The sequence below is a fragment of the Lissotriton helveticus genome, chromosome 4_1 (genome assembly GCF_964261635.1).
Source record: "Lissotriton helveticus chromosome 4_1, aLisHel1.1, whole genome shotgun sequence".
Lineage (NCBI taxonomy): Eukaryota > Metazoa > Chordata > Amphibia > Caudata > Salamandridae > Lissotriton > Lissotriton helveticus.
In genome coordinates, this window is record NC_136063.1 from 403,221,176 (window position 1) to 403,242,514 (window position 21,339).

Here is a 21,339-nt window from a genome sequence, read left to right on the forward strand (position 1 = left end):
GAGGTCTCTCCCATCCTTCCTTCACCAAACACAGGGGTCCTCTTACAGGATGCCCATACAGAAGCTCAAAAGGGCTGTAGCCAACCCCCTTCTGTGGGACCTCTCTGTAAGCAAACAAGAGGCAGGGGATCAGGACATCCCATCTTCTCCTAAGAGTTTCAGGTAGTCCATGAATCATCCCTTTCAGGGTCCTGTTGAATCTCTCAACAAGCCCATTGCATTGTGGGTGGTAGGGTGTGGTGAACTTGTAGTTCACACCACACTCCTTCCACATTGCAGTCAGATATCCTGACATGAAGTTTGTACCTCTGTCAGAAACGACCTCCTTAGGGAAACCCACTCTGGAGAACACTCCAACTAGGGCTCTTGCCACTACAGGTGCTGTAGTGGTCCTAAGGGGAATAGCCTCAGGATACCTGGTGGCATGATCCACCACCACCAGTATAAACTTGTGCCCTGATGCTGTCTGGGGTTCCATTGGACCAACAATGTCAATCCCCACTCTTTCAAAGGGAACCCCCACCACAGGTAGTGGTATGAGGGGGGCCTTTGTTGTGCCACCTGACTTACCACTGGCTTGGCAAGTGACACAGGAGCGACAAAACTCCTTGGTATTCTCATTCATATGGGGCCAGTGAAAGTGTGAGACAAGCCTGTCCCAAGTCTTTGTCTGACCTAAGTGACCTGCAAGGGGAATCTCATGGGCCAAGGTGAGAAGGAAACCTCTCAGAGACAAGGGGATGACCAGCCTCCTGGTTGCACCAGGCTTGGGGTCTCTTGACTCAGAGTACAGGAGTCCATCTTCCCAGTATACCCTGTGGGCACCTGTGGCATTCCCTGCAGCCTCAGCAGCAGCCTGCTGTCTGAGGGGTTCAAGGGAAGGGCAGCTCAACTGTTCCTTCCCCAGGTCTGCTCTGGAGGGTCCCCCTGAGCCCAGAAACTCAACTTGATCAAGTTCAAGCTCTTTAGGCTCAGTTTCCCTCAGCTCTTCCAGATCAGCCTCCTCAGAGAATTGATCCTCAACCTGGGGCAAGGGGGAAGGCAAAGCCTTAACCCTACTGCTCTTCTTCTTGGGAGGTGTCTGGTCCATAATTTCAGGATCCAGCACCTGTTCAGTGGGGCATCTTCTGGCCTGTGACCTAGTCACAGCAAGCACATGTGCTGGCAAGCCTAACATTTCCATGTGAGTCCTCTGCTCCACTTCTGACCATTGTGATGACTCCAAATCATTGCCCAACAAACAATCAACTGGGAGGTCTGAACTGACTACAACTTTCTTTTGTCCCTTCACTCCACCCCAGGAGAAAGCCACAATTGCCACACTATGACTAGTAGTGACATTGCTGGCATTGGTCACCAGGAAATCAGTACCTGGCATGATCTGTCCAGGGTCCACAAAGTTAGGTGTCACCATGGTGACACTGGCACAAGTGTCCCTATAGGCCTGAGCCATTTTGCCATTTATCAAAGGTGTCTGCCTGTATTTGCCCAAAGTATTGGGACTTATTTCAGGGGACATATCCATATCCCCTGTACAGACAAGGACAGCCTGAGTGAGTGTGCCAACTAAGTTGTCAGACCCCTCAGTACCCAAGGTTAACCCAACTAATGCCTTGGGAGGTACACTACCACTACTGACTGTACTAGGGGGTGCAGTTGCCTTAGGGGCTGTAGTGGCAGGAGTTTGTCCTCCTCTTTTGGTGCACTCACTAAACCAGTGAGATTTACTTTTACAGTACTGGCACCACCTTTTTGACTGGCCTTCTTGAGTCTTCTTCTTCTGGGAAGCCTGACCCCCACCCTCTTTGGTTTGTTGGGGACCTGGTGAAGACTTCTGGTCATTTTGCTCATTCTTAACATTACCCTTCTGGTCTGCTTTCTTCTGACCACCCTGGTTCTGGTTCTGCTTGATCCTTGTCCTGACCCATTTGTCTGCCTTCTTTCCCAATTCTTGGGGAGAGGTCAGATCTGAATCAACAAGGTGCTGGTGCAACAACTGGTTCTGACAATTGTTTAAAATTTGTTCTCTCATCATTAGATTATACAATCCTGTGTAATCTGTCACCTTGCTACCCAGCAACCAGCCCTCCAAAGCCTTAGTGGCACAATCCACAAAGTCAGACCAGTCCTGAGACTGAGTTTTCTGGGTGTCTCTGAACAGCAACCTGTACTGCTCAGTGGTTAAACCAAACCCATCAACCAGTGTATTCTTCAGGACCTGGTAATTGTTAGCATCCTCTACTCTTGTAGTGAGGAGCTTATCTCTACCTTTACCATCAAAGGAGAGCCACAGTATAGCTGCCCACTGACTCTGGGGAATGCACTGCACAGTGCAGGCCCTCTCCAGAGCAGCCATCCATTTCTGGATATCATCCCCTTGCTTAAAGGGGGGCACTATTTTAGTCAGGTGTTTAGTATCTAAACCCTTCTCTCTATCTCTTGGGAGATTGCTGCCACCAGTGGGAGCTAACCCACTCATCTGCTGCTCTCTTGCCAGGGCAAGCTTCTCTTTGGCCAGGGCAATTTCTTCCCTTTCAATCCTTAGTTCAGCTTGTCTCATCCTAGCTTCATGCTCCCTTCTCTGAGGGGAAGTAAATCTCCTCTGTGGAGGATTCCTTCTCCCCTGAGAAGAGGCATTAGAGTGCAGAGATCTATTGGAGTCCCTAGAAAGAGATCTATCTCTCCTAACTCCAAGGTTAGGCCCACTTCGGGTTAGTACTGGGGGTCCCCCAGATCCTAGCCCAAGTAAGTCTAAGTTGGCCCTGGTTAGCCTTCTGACTACCTCAAGACCTTTGTCTACCTCATCCCCAGAGAGTTCCTCTTGATCCTCCTCCTCAACTGCAGTAGCAATGTTGGGGAGATCTGGATCCCCAGAGGTTCCCTCTAAGGCTGGCATGTTCTCATGTAACTGAGAAAGCTTTCTGGCATCATATGTCTCTAAGAGACCTATCAGAAAGGGAATGGTGGGGTTAGACCCCTGCTTCAGTGTTCTGGAGACACAGATCTGTCTCATCTCCTGGAAACTGAGAGCTGCATATCTTGAAGTGACCTGTGGAGGGTCAACACTGACATGGGGAGTCTCAGTAGAATCTCCCTGGGTAGACATGCTTTTCTAGTGAGGTGTAAGTGGTGCACTTACCTACACTATATGTTTGCCTACTGATCCCTTGCTAGAGTTGTAGTTTAGGGTGTGCTAGGCCCTAGGAGCTACAACAGCTGGTTCAGTAGAACTCAGAGTATTCTAAGCTAAGTTATATGTACCTTTAGTACTTATGTGATCTTTCACAAGATATTCTTAGGGCATGTGTGGTAAAACAACAGCAAGCTCAAATCCCACCGCTGCCACCAATGTGAGAAGTTGGCCTGATGTGCAGTGTTCACTATTCTAGTGATCACTATATATCAGTCCAAACAACCCTTATTGATGATTGGTTGTAAGTCAACCTTATAGACCAGCTATCCTAGTAGCATGGATACGAGCAGTCTAAGGCTAAGACTCTAGAGGGCGTGTTAAGCCAGCTGTTTTACCATCACATTACCCCTTGAACACCCAGTGAAAGGACACCACACAAGTGTTATGAAAATAAACAGTGTATTTATTAGAATCACAACAACCCTGTACTCTTTATGAGGACAGGGTGCTAGGCACACAACAAAACTCTTACGAAAATACTTAAGTTAGCACGTTATACACAAATGCCCGAGGGGCACGAAAAACCATATACTTTAAAAGTGGAATGCGAAATTACTAGCAGGTAAGTACAGTACTAATAGGCTTTGGAATCGCTAGGACTTGACTATAGAATCGTTAGATTACTTCTAGGAGACCTAGGGGACTCGGGTGCAGAGTGTGCACTCTCACGCGGGATGCGGGACAAAGTCTATGGAAGCTAGTAAAGGCAAAGTTAGTGTTCACGGGCGAACCCGGCCTGGTAGGAAGAAAACGACAGTGGATCCTGACCCTAGGATAGTGAGGCTATGCTGGGACACCGAAGTGCCGAAGTTACCTAGCCCAGGGGCTGCAGCTGCATAGGTCTGAAAAGACGTCGGGAATCTCGTTGCCGGACCAGGAGCCTGGAAGAAGGAAGTTGCTGGCAGGCGACCAGTGAAGAAAAGTTCGATGGATCCAAGCCTGGATCAAGGAAGAAGAAAACCTGAAAGCAGAGGGGACCAAGTTCTTGAATCACTAGCCAGTGATTAAGTGGGCACCAGGATGGCACCGGGCGAAGTCACCTCGACTAGGTGAGTGGGCGACGCTGGCTCTGCAGATCTCACGGACCAGGAGGCGTTGTCGGCGACCAGGATGGAGAGGCGAGCTGTCCCACGATGGATGAAGCTGTCGGCGTCGAAGTTACCCAGGATTGGGCAACCAGCCTTGGCTAATTCAAGCCCACGCGGTGGACTAAAAATGGTGTCTTGAGTGAACCAGGAGGGTCCGGAGTGCTCCTCTTCTGGAAGGGAGCAAGGGCCAGTCTGGAGCAACCAGACTAGCAGCAGTGATGTCGTCGGGCGTCGTTCAGGAGGCCACAAGCCAGCGGGCTAGTAGCCAAACAACGCGGTGAGCAGCAAAAAGCAGAAGGGCCCCACGCCGATCGTGGAGATGCTGGGGGGCTACTCTTCGGTGCTGGAGCTGCTCAGGGTCGGGGCTTCTCGGACCCCAAAGCACTCACCAGGAAATTACTCGGCGGGCTTGCTGTGCAGAAGTCGTGCAGTCTTGAAGATGGCCGGTCCCTCGAGGTCTCGTCACACCCACGAATCTCAGCGTGACTGATGATGTAGGTAGAGGTCAGAGGTGCCAGGGAAGGCGGTTCTCGTCGAGCTGGGCAGTCTTGATCCGGAGGAGAGACTTGCAGCAGACCGCAGTGTTCTTAAGATGGTGCCTGCGGATGCAGGGTGACTACTCCTTAGTCACAAGGGAGAAATCTTAGGAAGAAGTCTTGAGTTCCTTTCGTGGAAAGTAGTTTCAGGATTCAAAGATGATCTGATTTGGAAGGGGGCCAGTTCCTACCTTTATCCTGTAAAAAGGGGCTGGCACGCGACTAAGTCCTGCCCTAGGGGTGGGACTAGGAGGGGGGTGGTTACACCCACTTCCTTGGCGGGCTTTTCCCCAGCACAGGGTCTGGAGTGACCCTGGAACTGGTTCCAGCCAGCCTATGCACAGTGAGCACCGGGGTGCCACGTGCAGTCACCTTCCTCTAAAGCCCTGCCTACCTACAATACACAAAACCCTGTCTGGGACGGTGCTGGCACCGCCCCTGGCAGGAAACCCTTTGTCCTTATCTCCTGCTCTGGGAGGACTCCCAGCAGCAGGAGGGCAGACTTGTGTCTCGGTGGCAGCATCCATTTTGTGGAGCTGAGGCTCTGTTTGACTTTAACCGGGGTTAGGGGTTACATACATGTCGTGTCCCTCTAGAAGGGTGGAATGCTAACCCCGTCGCCAGAATTGGCGAGGGGTTTGTATTCCAATTCGTATGACACCTTACTCGACATGTTTTGATAAAGCGATACCAGAGTTGGCATATAACCGCGAGGATTATAATGCACTTAAGAGTATATGGTATGCGATATCATGGAAACGGCCAAGGGATGGATCCCGAAAGCCGCAGACAGGCTCAGCTCATGCCAGAGCACCATCTCACACGATTCCAAGCACTCTGCCTTCAGGATTGTTAAGGCCTGCCATAGGAGTGACTGATAGGAGATCTGTGTGTCCATTTTAGGGTTAGATATAGGTATACTATATCTACAGCAAAGGGTGAGTACACCACCTTGCCCCAGCTGTCGTGCAGTCAGTTGTGTCAGTTTAGTTAGTCAGCCCAGGGGTGGCATAATACATGCTTCAGCCCCTGGGAGACTTCTGGGTACACCTCAGCCCTGGGTACAGGGACTTGGAGAGGGCCCAGTGCCAATTCAGTACTTGAGTACAATTTGGATAGAGAGAACAGCTAGGCTGTGGGTCTGATTAGCAGGCCCACAGCCAGGGAAAGTCGTAAACCAGTGCAGCAAAAAGCAAAAATCTGGGTGATCATAGGATTGCAGACCCTACTCTCCTACACTCTCCCTTTGAGCCCCTTCATAACTGTCCCTTGCATCTTCTTACTCTCAAGACTGCTTTCTTGGTAGCCATCACCTCGGCCAGGAGAGTAAGTGAGCTCCAGGCTCTTTCTTCCAAAACACCTTTCCTTTCTGTTCATTTGGACAAGGTGGTTCTCAAGACCCGTCCTTCTTTCTTGCCAAAGGTTGCCACGCCCTTCCACATTGGGCAGACCATCACTTTGCCCACCTTCTTTCCGCCTCCACATCCTTCAAGGGAAGAGGAGAGGCTCCACCGCCTGGACCCAAAACGTGCGCTCGCATTCTATCTGCAGCGTACACAGCAGTTCCGGGTGGATGATCAACTTTTTGTTGGCTACGTGGGCGCCAAGAAAGGTCAGGCTGTGCACAAACGGACCATCTCCCGGTGGGTCGTTCTGTGCATCAAAGCATGTTACTCCTTGGCCAAGAAGGAGCCTCATGTGGGGCTGCGTGCCCATTCGACCAGGGCGACAGCAGCTACTACTGCCTTGGGACACGGTGTTCCCCTGCAGGTTATTTGTCAGGCAGCTACGTGGGCCTCGCTGACCACGTTTGCCAAGCACTACTGCCTTAACAGTCCGGTCCGGAGAGACTGCTTCCTTGGCCGTTCTGTGCTCCGTGACTTACTGGTGTAATCCTGTTCGCAGACCCACCACCGGGGGTTGGTATTGCTGGGGTAGCTATTCTAAGGTAAGGAATCCATCACTAACGTGTCTCTTTCAGATGCACAAGTTACTTCTGTAACAATATATCCGTAATAGACATTAGTTTGTGATAGATTCCTTACTGCATCGCCCATCCTCCCCATTCTGCGAACTGGTTACTTGGGTTAAGGTCATCTCCCCTTTAGGGCCCTAGTGTTATGCACCACTTGTCAGTCTCTTGCATGGCTCTGCGTTTCAGCTCGGAATAGTTGTGTATAGAACTGTGGCACCTAAGTACTCTCCGTGACGTCATCTCAGTGCCTATGACGCCAGTGACGGACGCGGAGCTGCAGGATGCCGCCACCTGGCGAGCAGAGGTACTGCTAAGCAGAAAACTTTCCGGATCCAGCCTGACGCCTTGGGATATTCTAAGGTAAGGAATCTCACTAGCTAATGTCTCTTACAGATATATCGTTACACAAGTAAGTAACGTGTTCTTCAGCATTTTAGGATTAGGCCAACGGGTTGAAGCAAGGGTAAGGGACACTTGGCTGGTTACACATGTACACACCTGTGAGGGCTGCGTGCGGGAGACTCCTGTCATGCACAGATCAGTAATTGCGCACAGGTAGCCTGGCGCAGATGAGGGACTGCTGAATTGGAAATTGACCTAGGGTAGGCCTCATACCGTTAGTGTACACTCCTAGGGAAAGTCAGTGAAGTTTACTGGCTTGTCTGCAATGGCACTCCATTGTACACTGCCGTAGAGTGTAGCTTCACTTCGGCCTACAGAGACCAGTGACATATCGAACTGGGGTGGAATATGTATGCCAACCCCAAATATGAGTGTTCCAAGAACATATCTGTACAGCTTATAGTTCATCCAGGAATGTAATATTTCTCTGGCTCAACTCGATATCAGAGCCCGGGCCTTTTGTTGCCCTGCTGCTGTTGCAAGTTCATTATATTTTTCTCCTGCAGTAGGAACAAAGGCCTCCCTCACAAAGGTATCAATTAACAGTTCTTGACTCAGCTTGTGAGGAGGAAAAGGGTGGGGATGAAGGGTCTGTATCAGTAAATCAGCTGTCCCACTACCCCATGATATCCATTTGGACTAAGGATTCTAACTATAGTTGCCCAGGACCATTGAAGCTTGCCCCAGGACCACTGAGTCTCTCCCCAGAACCCCAGGTTATTTTCGGGGCAGATGGTTCGTAGTGAAAATGCTTTATTGAGGAATGTTCTTCCCGATAGTTTTCAAAGTATTATGTACCATGAATTACAATTATTATTTAGTACTAAGAGTGATTCATAATCTTCGGATACTGCAATTTTATTAATGATGATGCAAGGACCTCATTGCAATGCCCGATGTATTCATAAGTGCATAAGGGGATATCATGTCTTACTTAGGGTAATGCAGGGATGTAATCATGATTGGTAATGCTTGACTAGTTAAAATAGATGCAGCGGGTTTATGGTTACTGGAGTCAACGATGTAATGCGATGTCACCTTAATATGTGATCCTAATCTTGGAATGTGACAACATTGATCTAATGTGAACTGGCATCCCAGTTATGCATAATTTAGTACCTGAATGGGGCTGCACTGTGACTTTTGGAGTCATGACCCTTTAGGGGTCAAATGTAATGTTCCAAGAGTTATTTCCACCTGCCTTATGTACATATTTGTAAATGATTGCATAATAATTAGTAGTCTTTGTGTAAAAAATGTACTTTTCATTTTTCAAAGAAAAAGCATAAACTGGACAGGTATTTATTGATGATTGTTATTGCTTGCCTGAGAGCAGTGATTACTAGCCCACACCACCTTCCTCGAGTAGGCCTTGGACTGCCATGGTCTGCTCCCCTGAGTCGAGCGCTACAATGAGGTGTTTGGTTCCCATTGAAGGGCAAATGTGGACCCATTACTTGTGCAGGCCACACAAATAATGGTTCGTTTACTTGCAACCAACACACAATTTGCCCAGTATATCTTATGTATTTGCTTTGCCCATTTCCTGCCTTTTATCTTTTTCCATCTATCAGACTGTATAATCTGAAATCTTCCCAAAAGTTTGGGAATAATGGGGAGTGAGTCTGTTGGATAAAGTTTGTTTCCTTTATAGTAACTTTATTACTCCCAGTCTATATACAATTACTGACGAATCTTCACGTCCCTACCGCTCAATGAAGAATATTTGCTATTCAGGTCTGGTCTCACGTGTTGCCACCATGCAATGATCAGAGTGCCCTTCAGAGGTTAAGTTGCACAAATCCTGTAAATCAATCTTCAATTGGACTTGCATTATGGTACCAACTCTGAGATTAAACCCCTTGCCTTATTGTCTGCAATACCGCCTACCACCAGACTGCGACCCCCACACCACCCCTAAACCGTACCCACTATTCATACTCCTAATGAATGGTTAACTATCCTCTCCCTACTGTAAAGTGTCATGCACAAGACAGAATAAGCTTTTCACTATTAAAATATTTGGTTACTTACTTTTGTCAATGCTTGATTTGAGATAGCTGATTTCTTTTTTAACAAGGCAGCTGGCAATGGTACCCACAGTGTAATGTGTGCTTGTGTCTAACAGCTAAAGGGTTTGGTTACAGCATCTTTGAGAACCGATTTCGAGTGACCCCACTTGGTGGCATCATACACTTAAGTTGTGATTAGGAGAGTGCCTTTATTGACTAGGATTAATATAGTAGTCATAATGGTAATTCTGTCCTCTCACTCATTAACATGTGACAAGACCTTCCTGTATCTCTTTGCCTTGTTTTCCTTGTCCTCAGTGGTCTCCTATCTTGCTACCGGTTAGAATTGAGTGTTGGCTGTAGGAGGAACAACTTGTTTGCTCACTGTTTTACCAACAAATGTATTCTTTGCTAGGTTGATAGAGATCGAGACCTTCTGATTCAACAGACAATGAGGCAGCTCAACAACCACTTTGGCCGAAGATGTGCTACTAGTCCTCTGGTAGTACACAGAGTTAAAGTTACTTTTAAAGATGAGCCTGGAGAGGGCAGTGGTGTTGCAAGAAGTTTTTACACTGCCGTTGCCCAAGCCTTTCTATCAAATGAAAAACTGCCAAATCTAGACTGCATTCAAAATGCCAACAAAGGAACTCACACAAGTAAGTGAATTTTGAGATTGCTCATTTACGTGAATAGTTTTATCTCAATAAAAATGTGTCCATCGCAGGAATTTCATTGATAGTTACGAGAAAAAAATGAATTCCTTGTGTTTTTGTTTCATACTTTTTTGCTCATGTGCAGTTAACAGTAGGAGAAAAGTAATTAATGAATTTACGGTTTTTGGTTCAATTTAAAAGGAAACACATTTTTAAATTAAAACGCAGCTGAATCCATTTCGCCCGATTCCTCTATAAGGGCATTAAGGTTAATTGAGCCTGAACAGCAGCAGATTCTGGGAGCTGAAATGGGACAGTTCCCCCTGTAAGCGAGACAGCAACTTCATTGTTTCATGATATTAGGCCTTGGCAGTTGAGACCGTTATTTGTTCCAGCTTCTATAGCCCAATCCCTTAGTACTAAGCTCTGCCTTTTAAAAAACTTTCCTGCCACTTAAATCGTCGGTGCTTGTAATTTTGCTCTATGAATTTTGGTGTCTTGTAACATTCCTTTGTTTTTTTGTTTTTGTTTTTTTTAACGGTTACCAACATCATACTATTAGTTTTTGTGAGGCAGTCCTTTTATAAGGCAAAAAGTTATTTTCTTTTTGTTTCATCTTTATTGCTTGGTTTACATAACAACATAGGATATAAAGCATAGATCTAGCTATTAGGGAGAAAAACATTGAATTTATGATAACCTCTCAGTTATACATACATTGAATTGCTCCACTGCATTTGTTGAACATTTTAGTACCATTTATTTTGAGGCACATGATGATGAGGAATGATATTATTGATCTATGTATTTATTAATTAAAATCATTCATTTATTTTGATATTTTATTTTCCAGACTGTAGTTGACAAAGTGTAATTTGGTTATAGTGTTAATGGCTTCTTTGTTACAGATGCAGATTTTTGTTCCCTGACACTGATTTCCCCTACAAACACATTTTCTCGGAAATTAGTATATCTCATCTCAAGAACCAAATGTGTTGATTGTACATCTGGGCAATAGATTTTTTTCTTAATTCTTTTCATTTGGTAGATAGTGGGACATTAATTATAGCCTATGCTTCCTCTATACTGAATGCATTTTTCCATATAGACATATTATTGTTTTCAAATTATCATTTACCAGTTGCTTAGATCAATAGAAACCTTTTAAGGACTGTGATAACTTTCTGTGCCCCACTTGTCCTTGGGGTCTTAATTTCAAAACCACAGTTGAATCGGAACCTCATACACAATACACACACCTCTTTCTCAGCTCCATGCTAAGCACATTCATCATTCCGTGCTATTTGAACAAACGTCCTCTGCAATTGTTTGTAAATCTATGCTGACCTGGCGTTGTACATTATCTGTCTGTCTGCGTTCTGCCTGAGGGTTCAACTATGTAATCCTACTTCCTCTCGTATTTTCTTTTTTAAAAGAGACATTAGATCTTGGCTTACATGTTAAAGGGTACCCCCATGGCGCACCCCTTTGTGCCGTACACAACTGTTACTTCTCCAGTATTAGGGGTGTCTCATCGATTCACATGCCTGAATCATTCCCCGTCGTCGGAGTGGGAGTCCCACGGTATATATAAAAGCAATAAATGCCATAAAACTTATAGCAAATATCAGAGATACTAAACCAGGAAGTAAAGTAGCACCAGCTACAGTAGAAAAAACTTCCACATTAGTGACTATCCTAGTCGTTATGTATTAGTCCAAACTGCGGCCAATCAGGCGACAGCACCCACCAGAATGTCCTCCCCAGAGGCTCAGGCTCTCAGATTTTTTACCGCACGTCGTGTGAAGGGAGTCTCCCTGAGCTCTGCTCAGTTTCTTCATTTACTTCATTTATATTAAATTTTGTGATGTCTTCTTACATGAAGTCTATTGTTGACCCTGTCTCACTTGTGGAAAGCTGCGACCGTTTCCGGTTATCTTCACGAATATATGGATCATTTTCTCTGCCTGTCGCTGACATGGTAGGATGAGAAGGGGATGTTCTTGTGATTTGGCTCCCCCCTTCTGATGTGGGAGGATTTTTTTTTATTTATATGGCGCCTTTATGTTGCAGTGATGTTTTTGGCTTACTTCACCAGCTGAGGTTGCTTCAAAAGTAAAGGGTCTTTGACCTACTCTGAGTCTGCCTCCCACATCTACGCCCATGAGATTTACTCTCAGGCGTTTAGACTCGTTCTGCGCACTTTTCTTCTGAGAACGTGCCAGCTGGTTGACAAGACGCTCTTTGTATTCTACGACGACAATCTCTGCCGTCACTGGTGCTCTACGGTGTCACAGGGCTACAGGATCCTGTTGACAGTGCCCTCTTATGCACTGGTTGTAAGTCGCAGGGAGCTGCGCAACCGACAAAGAGCTTCGTCGACAAACAGCCTCATAACCGAGTGCAATTTTGCCTCGCCGACGACAAGCCTCGTCGACCGTGATGGTGGCATCGTCGACGGGAAGCATCGTCGACGGCGAGGGGGCTTCGTCGACGACGAGCCTCGTCGACAACGAGGGAGCTCCGTCGACGACGGGCCTCGTTGACGGTGCAGGGTGTCCCTCGTCGACGCTGAAGAGCATTCGTCGACGGTGAAGAGCAATCGTCGACGGTGAGAAGCCTCGTCGACGGTGAGATGCCTGCCTCGTCGACGGTGAAGAGTCTCGTCGACGGTGAGGTGCCTCGTCGACGGTGAAGAGTCTCGTCGACGTTCGAGAGCCTATTCAGCTGAAATAGTCAACTGAAAGCTTTGGCGACGGTTGGCTCAATACCAGTGGGCCACTGACAGTGGCCCTTCTGACATGTGGTCCATCGGCAGTTGGCCATTGGCACTCAGCATCTCTTGGCTGTCAACAGTGGACCTATAAACAGTGCAGTTGGGGCCATTAACAGTGGGCACATCGGCAGTTGGCCCGCAGGCTTTAGGTCCGTAAACAGTTGGCCCATTGACGACAGTTCAGCTTAGTCAATAGCAGGCTCGTCGACGACATTCTAAGTCGACAAAATACTCTGTTCATCAAACATCCTCAGTGATGGTGAGTTTTATTGTTGAATGTTGGCCAAGTTAAGGATCAGTTTCGTGGACAACAAGTAGTACGTCTATGGAGGGTTTGTAGACTGACAGCGTCAGCGGTCACATCCATAGCAGTTTAAGTCTGCAACAGTTTTCCTATGCGGACACTGAGGGTCACGTTTTTGGTTGACCTCTCTGATGCTGTACCCAGTCCATGGTTAGGGTCGTCGACGCTTGATTCAGTTGGGTTTATGTACAGTGTTCCTTTAGCCTACTTATTAGTCGTAGCCTCCTTTCAGCAAGATCCTCCGGATGGAGTGATGTCTTTTTACTCGACGCCATATTTTCTTGGAATGGCTTCCGACTTAGCCCGACTCTTAGCCTTGGTTTCTTTGGGATGCCATGTCCTGTCCTTTGACGAGATCTTGCATGAATCTTTATTATTCTATCCTCCGGCGGATTTTGACGGATTTACCCTCCTCATGTAAGGAACGGTGACGCGCTTTCGTCAAGCCCTTGTCACCAGGATAGAGGCGGAAGGTTTTTTCTCTTTTAATTTTAGATTGGCAGAGATTTGAGCTCTGCTTAAGCCAAAGATCGGCGCTGGTGGCTCTCTGGCAATATTTTAGCTCTCTGGGCACGATCAATTTTGACATAGGGGCACAGAATGTGCGTATCCATGAATACCCCTAAACTGACGCTTCTAGAATTTTTAACAAAAAGAATGGAAGGAGATCATCATCAACAAAACACTGTGCAGTGCACATTGCATCTCCAAGTTTTGCAGTATTGTGTTGCGAATTTAGGGTTGGAAGAACCCTTGGTTCCTCGCCCACAAGTTCAAACTGAGATAATGGCCGTACCTTCTTATAGATGTTACTTCTGGGCCATCATATTGGCCAGACAATACCGCGCCTTCTGTTCTCTACAGTACGGGGATCAACCCCTTCGTGGTACCCGAGGACAGTTTTCACATTTTATTCCAAGAAGTTCCACCCAGTATCTGGTATACAACTGTATTATTCGACTCTAAATCGTATACAGGAAGTCGTTTTTCCAGGAAACTACGACTTACTTTAGAGCCCATCCTTAGTCCATTCCAAGTGGGATAAGGGTGGAATATCTCTGGGATTTAATTTGGTCACCGATGCCATTTATCTGTGGGGAATTCTAATTGTGATGCCAAAAGGGCATGCTCTAGAATTTGGCTATTTCTTTTCTGCTACGCCTTCATAGTGACCGCATTCACCTCATCTACGTGAGTCATTCACAAATTGACTTATGGTTACATCAGGGACCGTCGGAGTGGTTCTGAATCTAATAAGGAGTTAGGTTTTTTTCCTCTCAGTTCTTCATCAACTAGCTGGTCAGAAATGTAGCGCCGAATTTTTGTCATTCCTGCGCAAAAAAAATTCTAATGTTGTACCTCAAAAAGGTTTTTCAAATGTTACTGCCAGAGGACCTGACAAGTGCACTCGACCTCTAGAGTGTCAAGGTTCAGGTGCCAATCCTTCCACAGCACGGGACGTGGCTGCTCTTTCCTGTAAGTTATATTCATTTTCTATCACAGGCCTATCTTTTTAGGACTCTCGGTCCACTCCACGTGATTCTTATCTAGATTCTGGCAGCCTATCTGTGTCTGCAACACATACGCATTCATCATTTCTGAGACAAGTTTATTTAAGAAGGATCACTCTTCTTAATAAGCAATCCAGTACATCCAGACTTTGCAGTCACTGTTTCAATGCCTGGTTTTTATCAATATACCATGTCAAGTCCTAATTATTCCTAGGTACGACACAGGATTTTCTAGGAACAACAATCAATGCACATCCAGCAAGGGTGTTTTATCTCTTGCGAATGAGAAGCCTGCAGCTCTTTCTTGCTGTTTCTTTTACGTACATTACAGCCTATTTCATTAGATTCTCGAAATTTTTCTTCTACATTATTAGTTTCTTCAAGTTTCACAGATGTCTTCTTCAAAATCCCTGTTCAGGGCCTGTGATTCTTGTGGGAAGAATTCAGTTAATTTAATTTAATAAAATTCCCTTAAAACTCTGTCACTGATGCAAAACCTGGGTTTCTCAGTAAACTTCGAAAAGTCACACCTCACGCCAGCAACAAGAAAGACTTTCTTGGGAGCGACACTGGCCACCAAGCTCGCCCAAGTATTCATCTCAAAGGAAAGACAGGACAAGATTCAACGATTCACTGCGGCACTGTTATTAAAAAAAAGTGCGTTTCAGTGCGCATGTTCAAGTCCTTCATCGGGATGCTTTCTTCCTGCATTCTTCTCACCCCCAACTGTCGTCTTCGGATGAGGCCCTTGCAAGAAGAGCTCAGTCGCCAGTGGATCCAGGTATCAGGATCCTTCGAGGATATCATCCAAATTACACCGCGAATGCGACAAGCGATAAAATGGTGGACCCACCGATCCAACATACTAGTGGGATGCTCCTTCCTCACGGAAGTGCCCAGGTTCATAGTAACGACCGACGCATCAATGACAGGCTGGGGTGCACACCTCCAAGGCATGACGGTCAGCGGGAAATGGAACCAGATCCAAATGAGATGGCACATAAACAGGCTAGAGTTGCACGCCATATTTTTAGCCCTGAAGTCCTTTCAAGCGACTCTACAAGGTGCCACAGTTTTAATACGGACAGACAACACCACCTGCATGCATTATCTGAACAAGCAGGGCGGCACAAAATCAGCCCGGTTGTTGCAACAAGCACAAGAGATCTGGAGTTGGGCCCTGACTCACAATATCCATCTGTCAGCGGTCCATGTCCTGGGAATCGCTAATGTGTTGGCGGACTCTCTCAGCAGGTCCGGGGGCTGCACTCACGAGTGGGAACTACATCTACCATCTCTACATCGCATCTTTCAGATTGGGGGCATCCGGAGTTGGACTTGTTTGCGACATACCAGAACCGGAAATGCCCATACTTTGCAAGCTGGGTTCCCCACAAGGACTCGTGCGGGGATGCCCTTTCGCTGAATTGGAATCAAATATTCGCATACGCTTTTCCACCGATACCTCTGATCCCGAAAGTCATCAGGAAGATGAAGAAGCAGCCATGCCGGTTGATACTGATCGCTCCACGATGGCCCAGGCAATACTGGTTCACCGAGCTACTCCTTCCCTCGGAATGCAACCCTATCCAACTTCCACGCATTCTGAATCTTCTCTCCACCCAGCAGGGCAGGGTATACCATCCGGACCCGAACTCGCTGAAATTGTCACCTTGGCTCCTCAGCACATGGAATTTGCACACCTGAACATTCCACAAGATTGCCAGGAGGTGCTGGCTAAAGCCAGAGCTCCATCCACGATCAAAACCTACAAACTTAAGTGGAAACGTTTCTGTGCATGGTGCCAATCTAATGATCTACATCCCATTCATGCGAAACCGGAGCAAATCCTTCCTTTCTTTTTGCATTTGGCCAGATTGGGTTTGGCACATTCTACTCTTAAAGTCTTCCTAGCTGCCATTTCTAGATTTCGTCAAGATGGATCGAACTCTTTGTTCTCTGTAAGGATCATACAACAATTTTTCAGGGGATTATTTCGTATGTTTCCGCCTGTCCGGAAACCTCCTCCGGCATGGCATCTGAATGTCGTACTAACTCAGCTCATGCGTCACCCTTTTGAGCCGATCCATAAGGTGGACCTGAAATTTCTGACATGGAAAGTGTCGTTGTTACTAGCCTTAACATCTGCTAGAAGGGTAAGCGATATTCGAGCATTTACATCTAAAGCACCTTTCATCCAATTCACCTCGGACTCAGTGGTACTGCGTACTAATCCAATGTACATGCCTAAAGTGCCTCTGGATTTTCATCTGAATGAGCCGGTTGTCCTCAAGACATTCTTTCCAGCCCCACAGTCTACGGCTGAAAGGGCACTACATTCATTAGAAATTAGAAGATGTCTTAAATTTTATCTCTCCAGAACTTCTGCCATCCGCAAGACAGGACCAACTGTTCGTGGCTTATGGGCGGCAACGCCGGGGCTGTGCAGTTTCAAAACAGACCATTGCTAGATGGGTCTCCTCTACGATTGGACTTTGTCATCAGCAGGCCGGTAGACCCTTACAGGCCTTGCCAAGAGCACATTCTACAAGGGCGGTTAGCTCTTCCACTGCCCTTTTTGCTGGTGTGCCTCTTCGACAGATCTGCAGAGCTGCTACATGGTCTAGTAGACACACCTTTACTAGACACTACTGTCTAGATTCAGCAGACGACGCAGATGCTTCGGTTGGAAGAGCAGTGCTGCGTAATCTTTTCAAATAAGGTGAGCCTCTGTTTCCTCCTCCTCCTATATGCTCTTTAGACGTTCTTTCAGATTCAATGCTTCTTGTATAACTGGTATTCTGTTATATTTATATGTATATATATATGCATTTGATACTCTGACGTCTACGAGCCTTATGTTAGGAGTACTGCTTACTATTCTGATTCAGGCATGTGAATCTATGAAAGACACCCCTAATACTGGAGAAGAACAATAGTTACTTACCTGTAAACAGGTGGTTCTCCAGTATTGGTGTCTTTCATAGATTCACATGCAACCCGCCCGCCTCCCCCCAGAGACTCACTCAGGCATTTTAGGGTTTCACTCCCGTGCGAAAAAATCTGAGAGCCTGAGCCTCTGGGGAGGACATTCTGGTGGGTGCTGTCGCCTGATTGGCCGCAGTTTGGACTAATACATAACGACTAGGATAGTCACTAATGTGGAAGTTTTTTCTACTGTAGCTGGTGCTACTTTACTTCCTGGTTTGGTATCTCTGATATTTGCTGTAAGTTTTATGGCATTTATTGCTTTTATATATACCGTGGGACTCCCACTCCGACGACGGGGAATGATTCAGGCATGTGAATCTATGAAAGACACCAATACTGGAGAACCACCTGTTTACAGGTAAGTAACTATTGTTCTTTTCCCTGGCTATTTTGACTGAAAATGGTCACAGTGTGTGAGAAGTTGGCCTGATGTGCAGTGCTCACTATTCTAGTGATCACTATATATCAGTCCAAACAACCCTTATTGATGATTGGTTGTAAGTCAACCTTATAGACCAGCTATCCTAGTAGCATGGATACGAGCAGTCTAAGGCTAAGACTCTAGAGGGCGTGTTAAGCCAGCTGTTTTACCATCACATTACCCCTTGAACACCCAGTGAAAGGACACCACACAAGTGTTATGAAAATAAACAGTGTATTTATTAGAATCACAACAACCCTGTACTCTTTATGAGGACAGGGTGCTAGGCACAAAACAAAACTCTTACGAAAATACTTAAGTTAGCACAGTATATACAAATGCCCGAGGAGCACGGAAAACCATATACTCTAAAAGTGGAATGCGAAATTACTAGCAGGTAAGTACAGTACTAATAGGCTTTGGAATCGCTAGGACGTGACTATGGAATCGTTAGATTACTTCTAGGAGGCCCAGGGGACTCGGGTGCAGAGTGTGCACTCTCACGCGGGATGCGGGACAAAGTCTATGATAGCTAGTAAAGTTAAAGTTAGTGTTCACGGGCGAACCCGACCTGGTAGGGAGAAAACGACAGTGGATCCTGACCCTTGGATAGTGAGGCTATGCTGGGGCACCGAAATGCCGAAGTTACCTAGCCCAGGGGCTGCAGCTGCATAGGTCTCAAAAGACGTCGGGAATCCTCGTCGACAAACCAGGAGCCTGGAAGAAAGATGCTGGCAGGCGACCAGTGAAGAGAGTTCGAGTTGATCCAAGCCTGGATCTTGAAGATGGATGACACCTGAAAGCAGAGGGGACCAAGTTCGTGACTACTAGCCAGTAGTCAGGTGGCACCAGGAGGGCACCGGATGGTAGTCACCTCGGCTAGGTGAGTGGGCGACGCTGTGCTCTGCAGATCTCACGGACCAGGAGGCGTTGTCGGCGACCAGGATGGAGAGGCGAGCTGTCCCACGATGGATGAAGCTGTCGGCGTCGAAGAACCCAGGATTGGGCAACAAAGCCTTGGCTAATTCAAGCCCACGCGGTGGACTCAAAATGGCGTCTTGAGTGGACCAGGAGGGTCCGGGGTGCTCCTCTTCTGGAAGGGAGCAAGGGCCAGTCTGGAGCAACCAGACTAGCAGCAGTGATGTCGTCGGGCGTCGTTCAGAAGGCCACAAGCCAGCGGGCTAGTAGCCAAACAACGCGGTGAGCAGCAAAAAGCAGAAGGGCCCCACGCCGATCGTGGAGATGCTGGGTGGCTGCTCTTCGGTGCTGGAGCTGCTCAGGGTTGGGGCTTCTCGGACCCCAAAGCACTCGCCAGGAGATTACTCGGCGGGCTTGCTGTGCAGAAGTCGTGCAGTCTTGGCAATAGTCGGTCCCTTGAGGTCTCGTCGCACTCACGGTTCTCAGCTTGGCTGTAGAGGTGAGTAGAGGTCGGAGGTGCCAGGGAAGCCGGGTCTTGTCGAGCTGGGCAGTCGGATTCCGGAGGAAGGACTTGCAGCAGACCGCAGTGTTCTTCGGATGGTGCCTGCGGATGCAGGGTGACTACTCCTTAGTCACAAGGGAGAATCTTGAAGAAGAAATCTTGATGTCCTTTCGTAGAAAGTCGTGTCTTGATTCCAAAGATGATCTAATTTGGAAGGGGGCCTGCTCCTACCTTTATCTGGGAAAAGGGGGCTGGCACGCGACTAAGTCCTGCCCTATGGGTGGGACCAGGAGGGGGGTGGTTACACCCCTCTCCTTTGGCGGGCTTTCCCCAGGCCAGGGGCAGGAGTGCCCCTGGAACTGGTTTCAGCCGGCCTATGCACAGTGAGCACCGGGGTGCCACTTGCAGTCACCTTCCTCTGAAGCCCTGCCTACCTAGGATACACAAAATCCTGTCTGGGACGGTGCTGGCGTCTTATCACTGCTTTGTTTGCACCCAGGTATAGGATGTTACCGTAGTCTGGTACAAAACGCTGCGGCCAGACTGCTTTGCAAAATTCCCAGATATGCCAGGATCACTAAACATCTTAGGGACCTGCACTGGCTCAGGGTCGAAAACCGGATCCGCTTCAAAACTCTGACCTATCTGTTTAAAATCAAAGCTGGAACTGCTCCCAAGTATCTTCAAGATCTTGCCAAGCCTTACCTTCCTAATCGCAATCTTCGTTCAGCCACATCAGCGAACTTTGCGGTACCCAGGTACAAATGGGCTAGAATGGGAGGAAGATCCTTTTCATATCTGGGTCCAACTCTTTGGAACACTCTGCCCATTCAAATACGCAAAGAAGAAAACTATAGGAGCTTCAGGAAAAGTGTAAAAACCTGGTTGTTCGACAAATAACTGCTTTCGGATCTATTCTCTCTTTAGTTGTACCCTGTGTTCTTGCTTATTCGGCGCCGGGAAACCCTTTGTGGGTAGCTGTGCGCCTTATAAATGCTATAAAATAAAATAAAATAAATAAATAAATACAACGCCTGATTACGCGGGATTTTTTATGTTGTGATATGTGCAAGTGATAGTGCAAAAAGTGAGAGTAAAATAGTCTTTACTCATCCTAATGAATTTAGTAGTTGAATAGTAAGACTAGATTAAAAATGTGCAATGGGTGTTGTGCCTGAGTAAATTGATCAGTTACATCCAAAAATAAAAAATGAGGTCTACATGTTTCAGCCTTTAGATGCTAATCGCAAGGCTTTCTTTAGGACCAGGGACCATGGCTTCACTCTTCTGTTGGTTTTTGAGTACTCCCTTGGAGAATAAGAGCGGTAGCATTACTTTTCCTCTCTCTCTCTCTCTCTCTCTCTCTCTCTCTCTTTTTGTTTATATGAATTGTCCTATTGTTCATACTGTAGGCTTCTCACTTCGGCATACTTCTCCCACTGTCGTAAGACGTCCCCTCTGGTGAGACCCACAGGATTGGCTTGGCTCGCTCCTAGAGCTTACGCATTGTAGTCTACGCTTGGTCCGTAACACTCTTTTGTCTCTATGGATGCAGACTTATCCAGAGTGTTGTTGGGTTTCTGCTACACCTGGCTCACCCCGGCGTATCCACCTTTCGATGTGGTCTTTTTGCCTACATTGGCTGTCTTGGATGGATGCAAATGTCCCTTACAGGCATGTTGTCCTGTTCCGCTCTGGAGCAGTTTCTTTCCGTGTTCTGTGCAGAAACGATGTGCGAGTACACACTGGATATGTTCAGTCATGGGATGCCTGTGGTACACCTTGCGCCACTGTCTTGGCTGCGTTCTATTCTTGTGGTATTTTCTTTTCTTCAATCTCTGGTGTTGGCAAGTGCTTAGGTCTTCTCTTTCAGCTTAGAGCCTGTTTGGTTTTTGCCTATGGGCAGTGGAGTCTACGCCAGACACGTCATTGATGATGATGATCATATGGGTCTTATTAAGCGCTCTAATGCCGAGACGTCTTGGCGCTGATGGGTGTAGGCAAGAGCAGGGGCTGCGCTAGATCTACTCTGGAGTAAACAGCCGGGTTTTCAA

The 21,339-nt window shown here is 47.1% G+C and overlaps 1 protein-coding gene across 19 annotated transcripts in view; it reads left to right on the forward strand.

Annotated features, from left to right (window-relative positions):
* Positions 1-21,339, forward strand: part of UBR5 (ubiquitin protein ligase E3 component n-recognin 5) — a 2,132,574-nt gene that overhangs the window by 1,644,031 nt on the left and 467,204 nt on the right. For all 19 annotated transcript variants that reach the window (XM_078686916.1, XM_078686920.1, XM_078686919.1 and 16 more), the window contains one exon: positions 9,622-9,865. In XM_078686916.1, the coding sequence (XP_078543042.1) occupies positions 9,622-9,865 (244 nt within the window). The remainder of the gene's footprint in view (positions 1-9,621; positions 9,866-21,339) is intronic.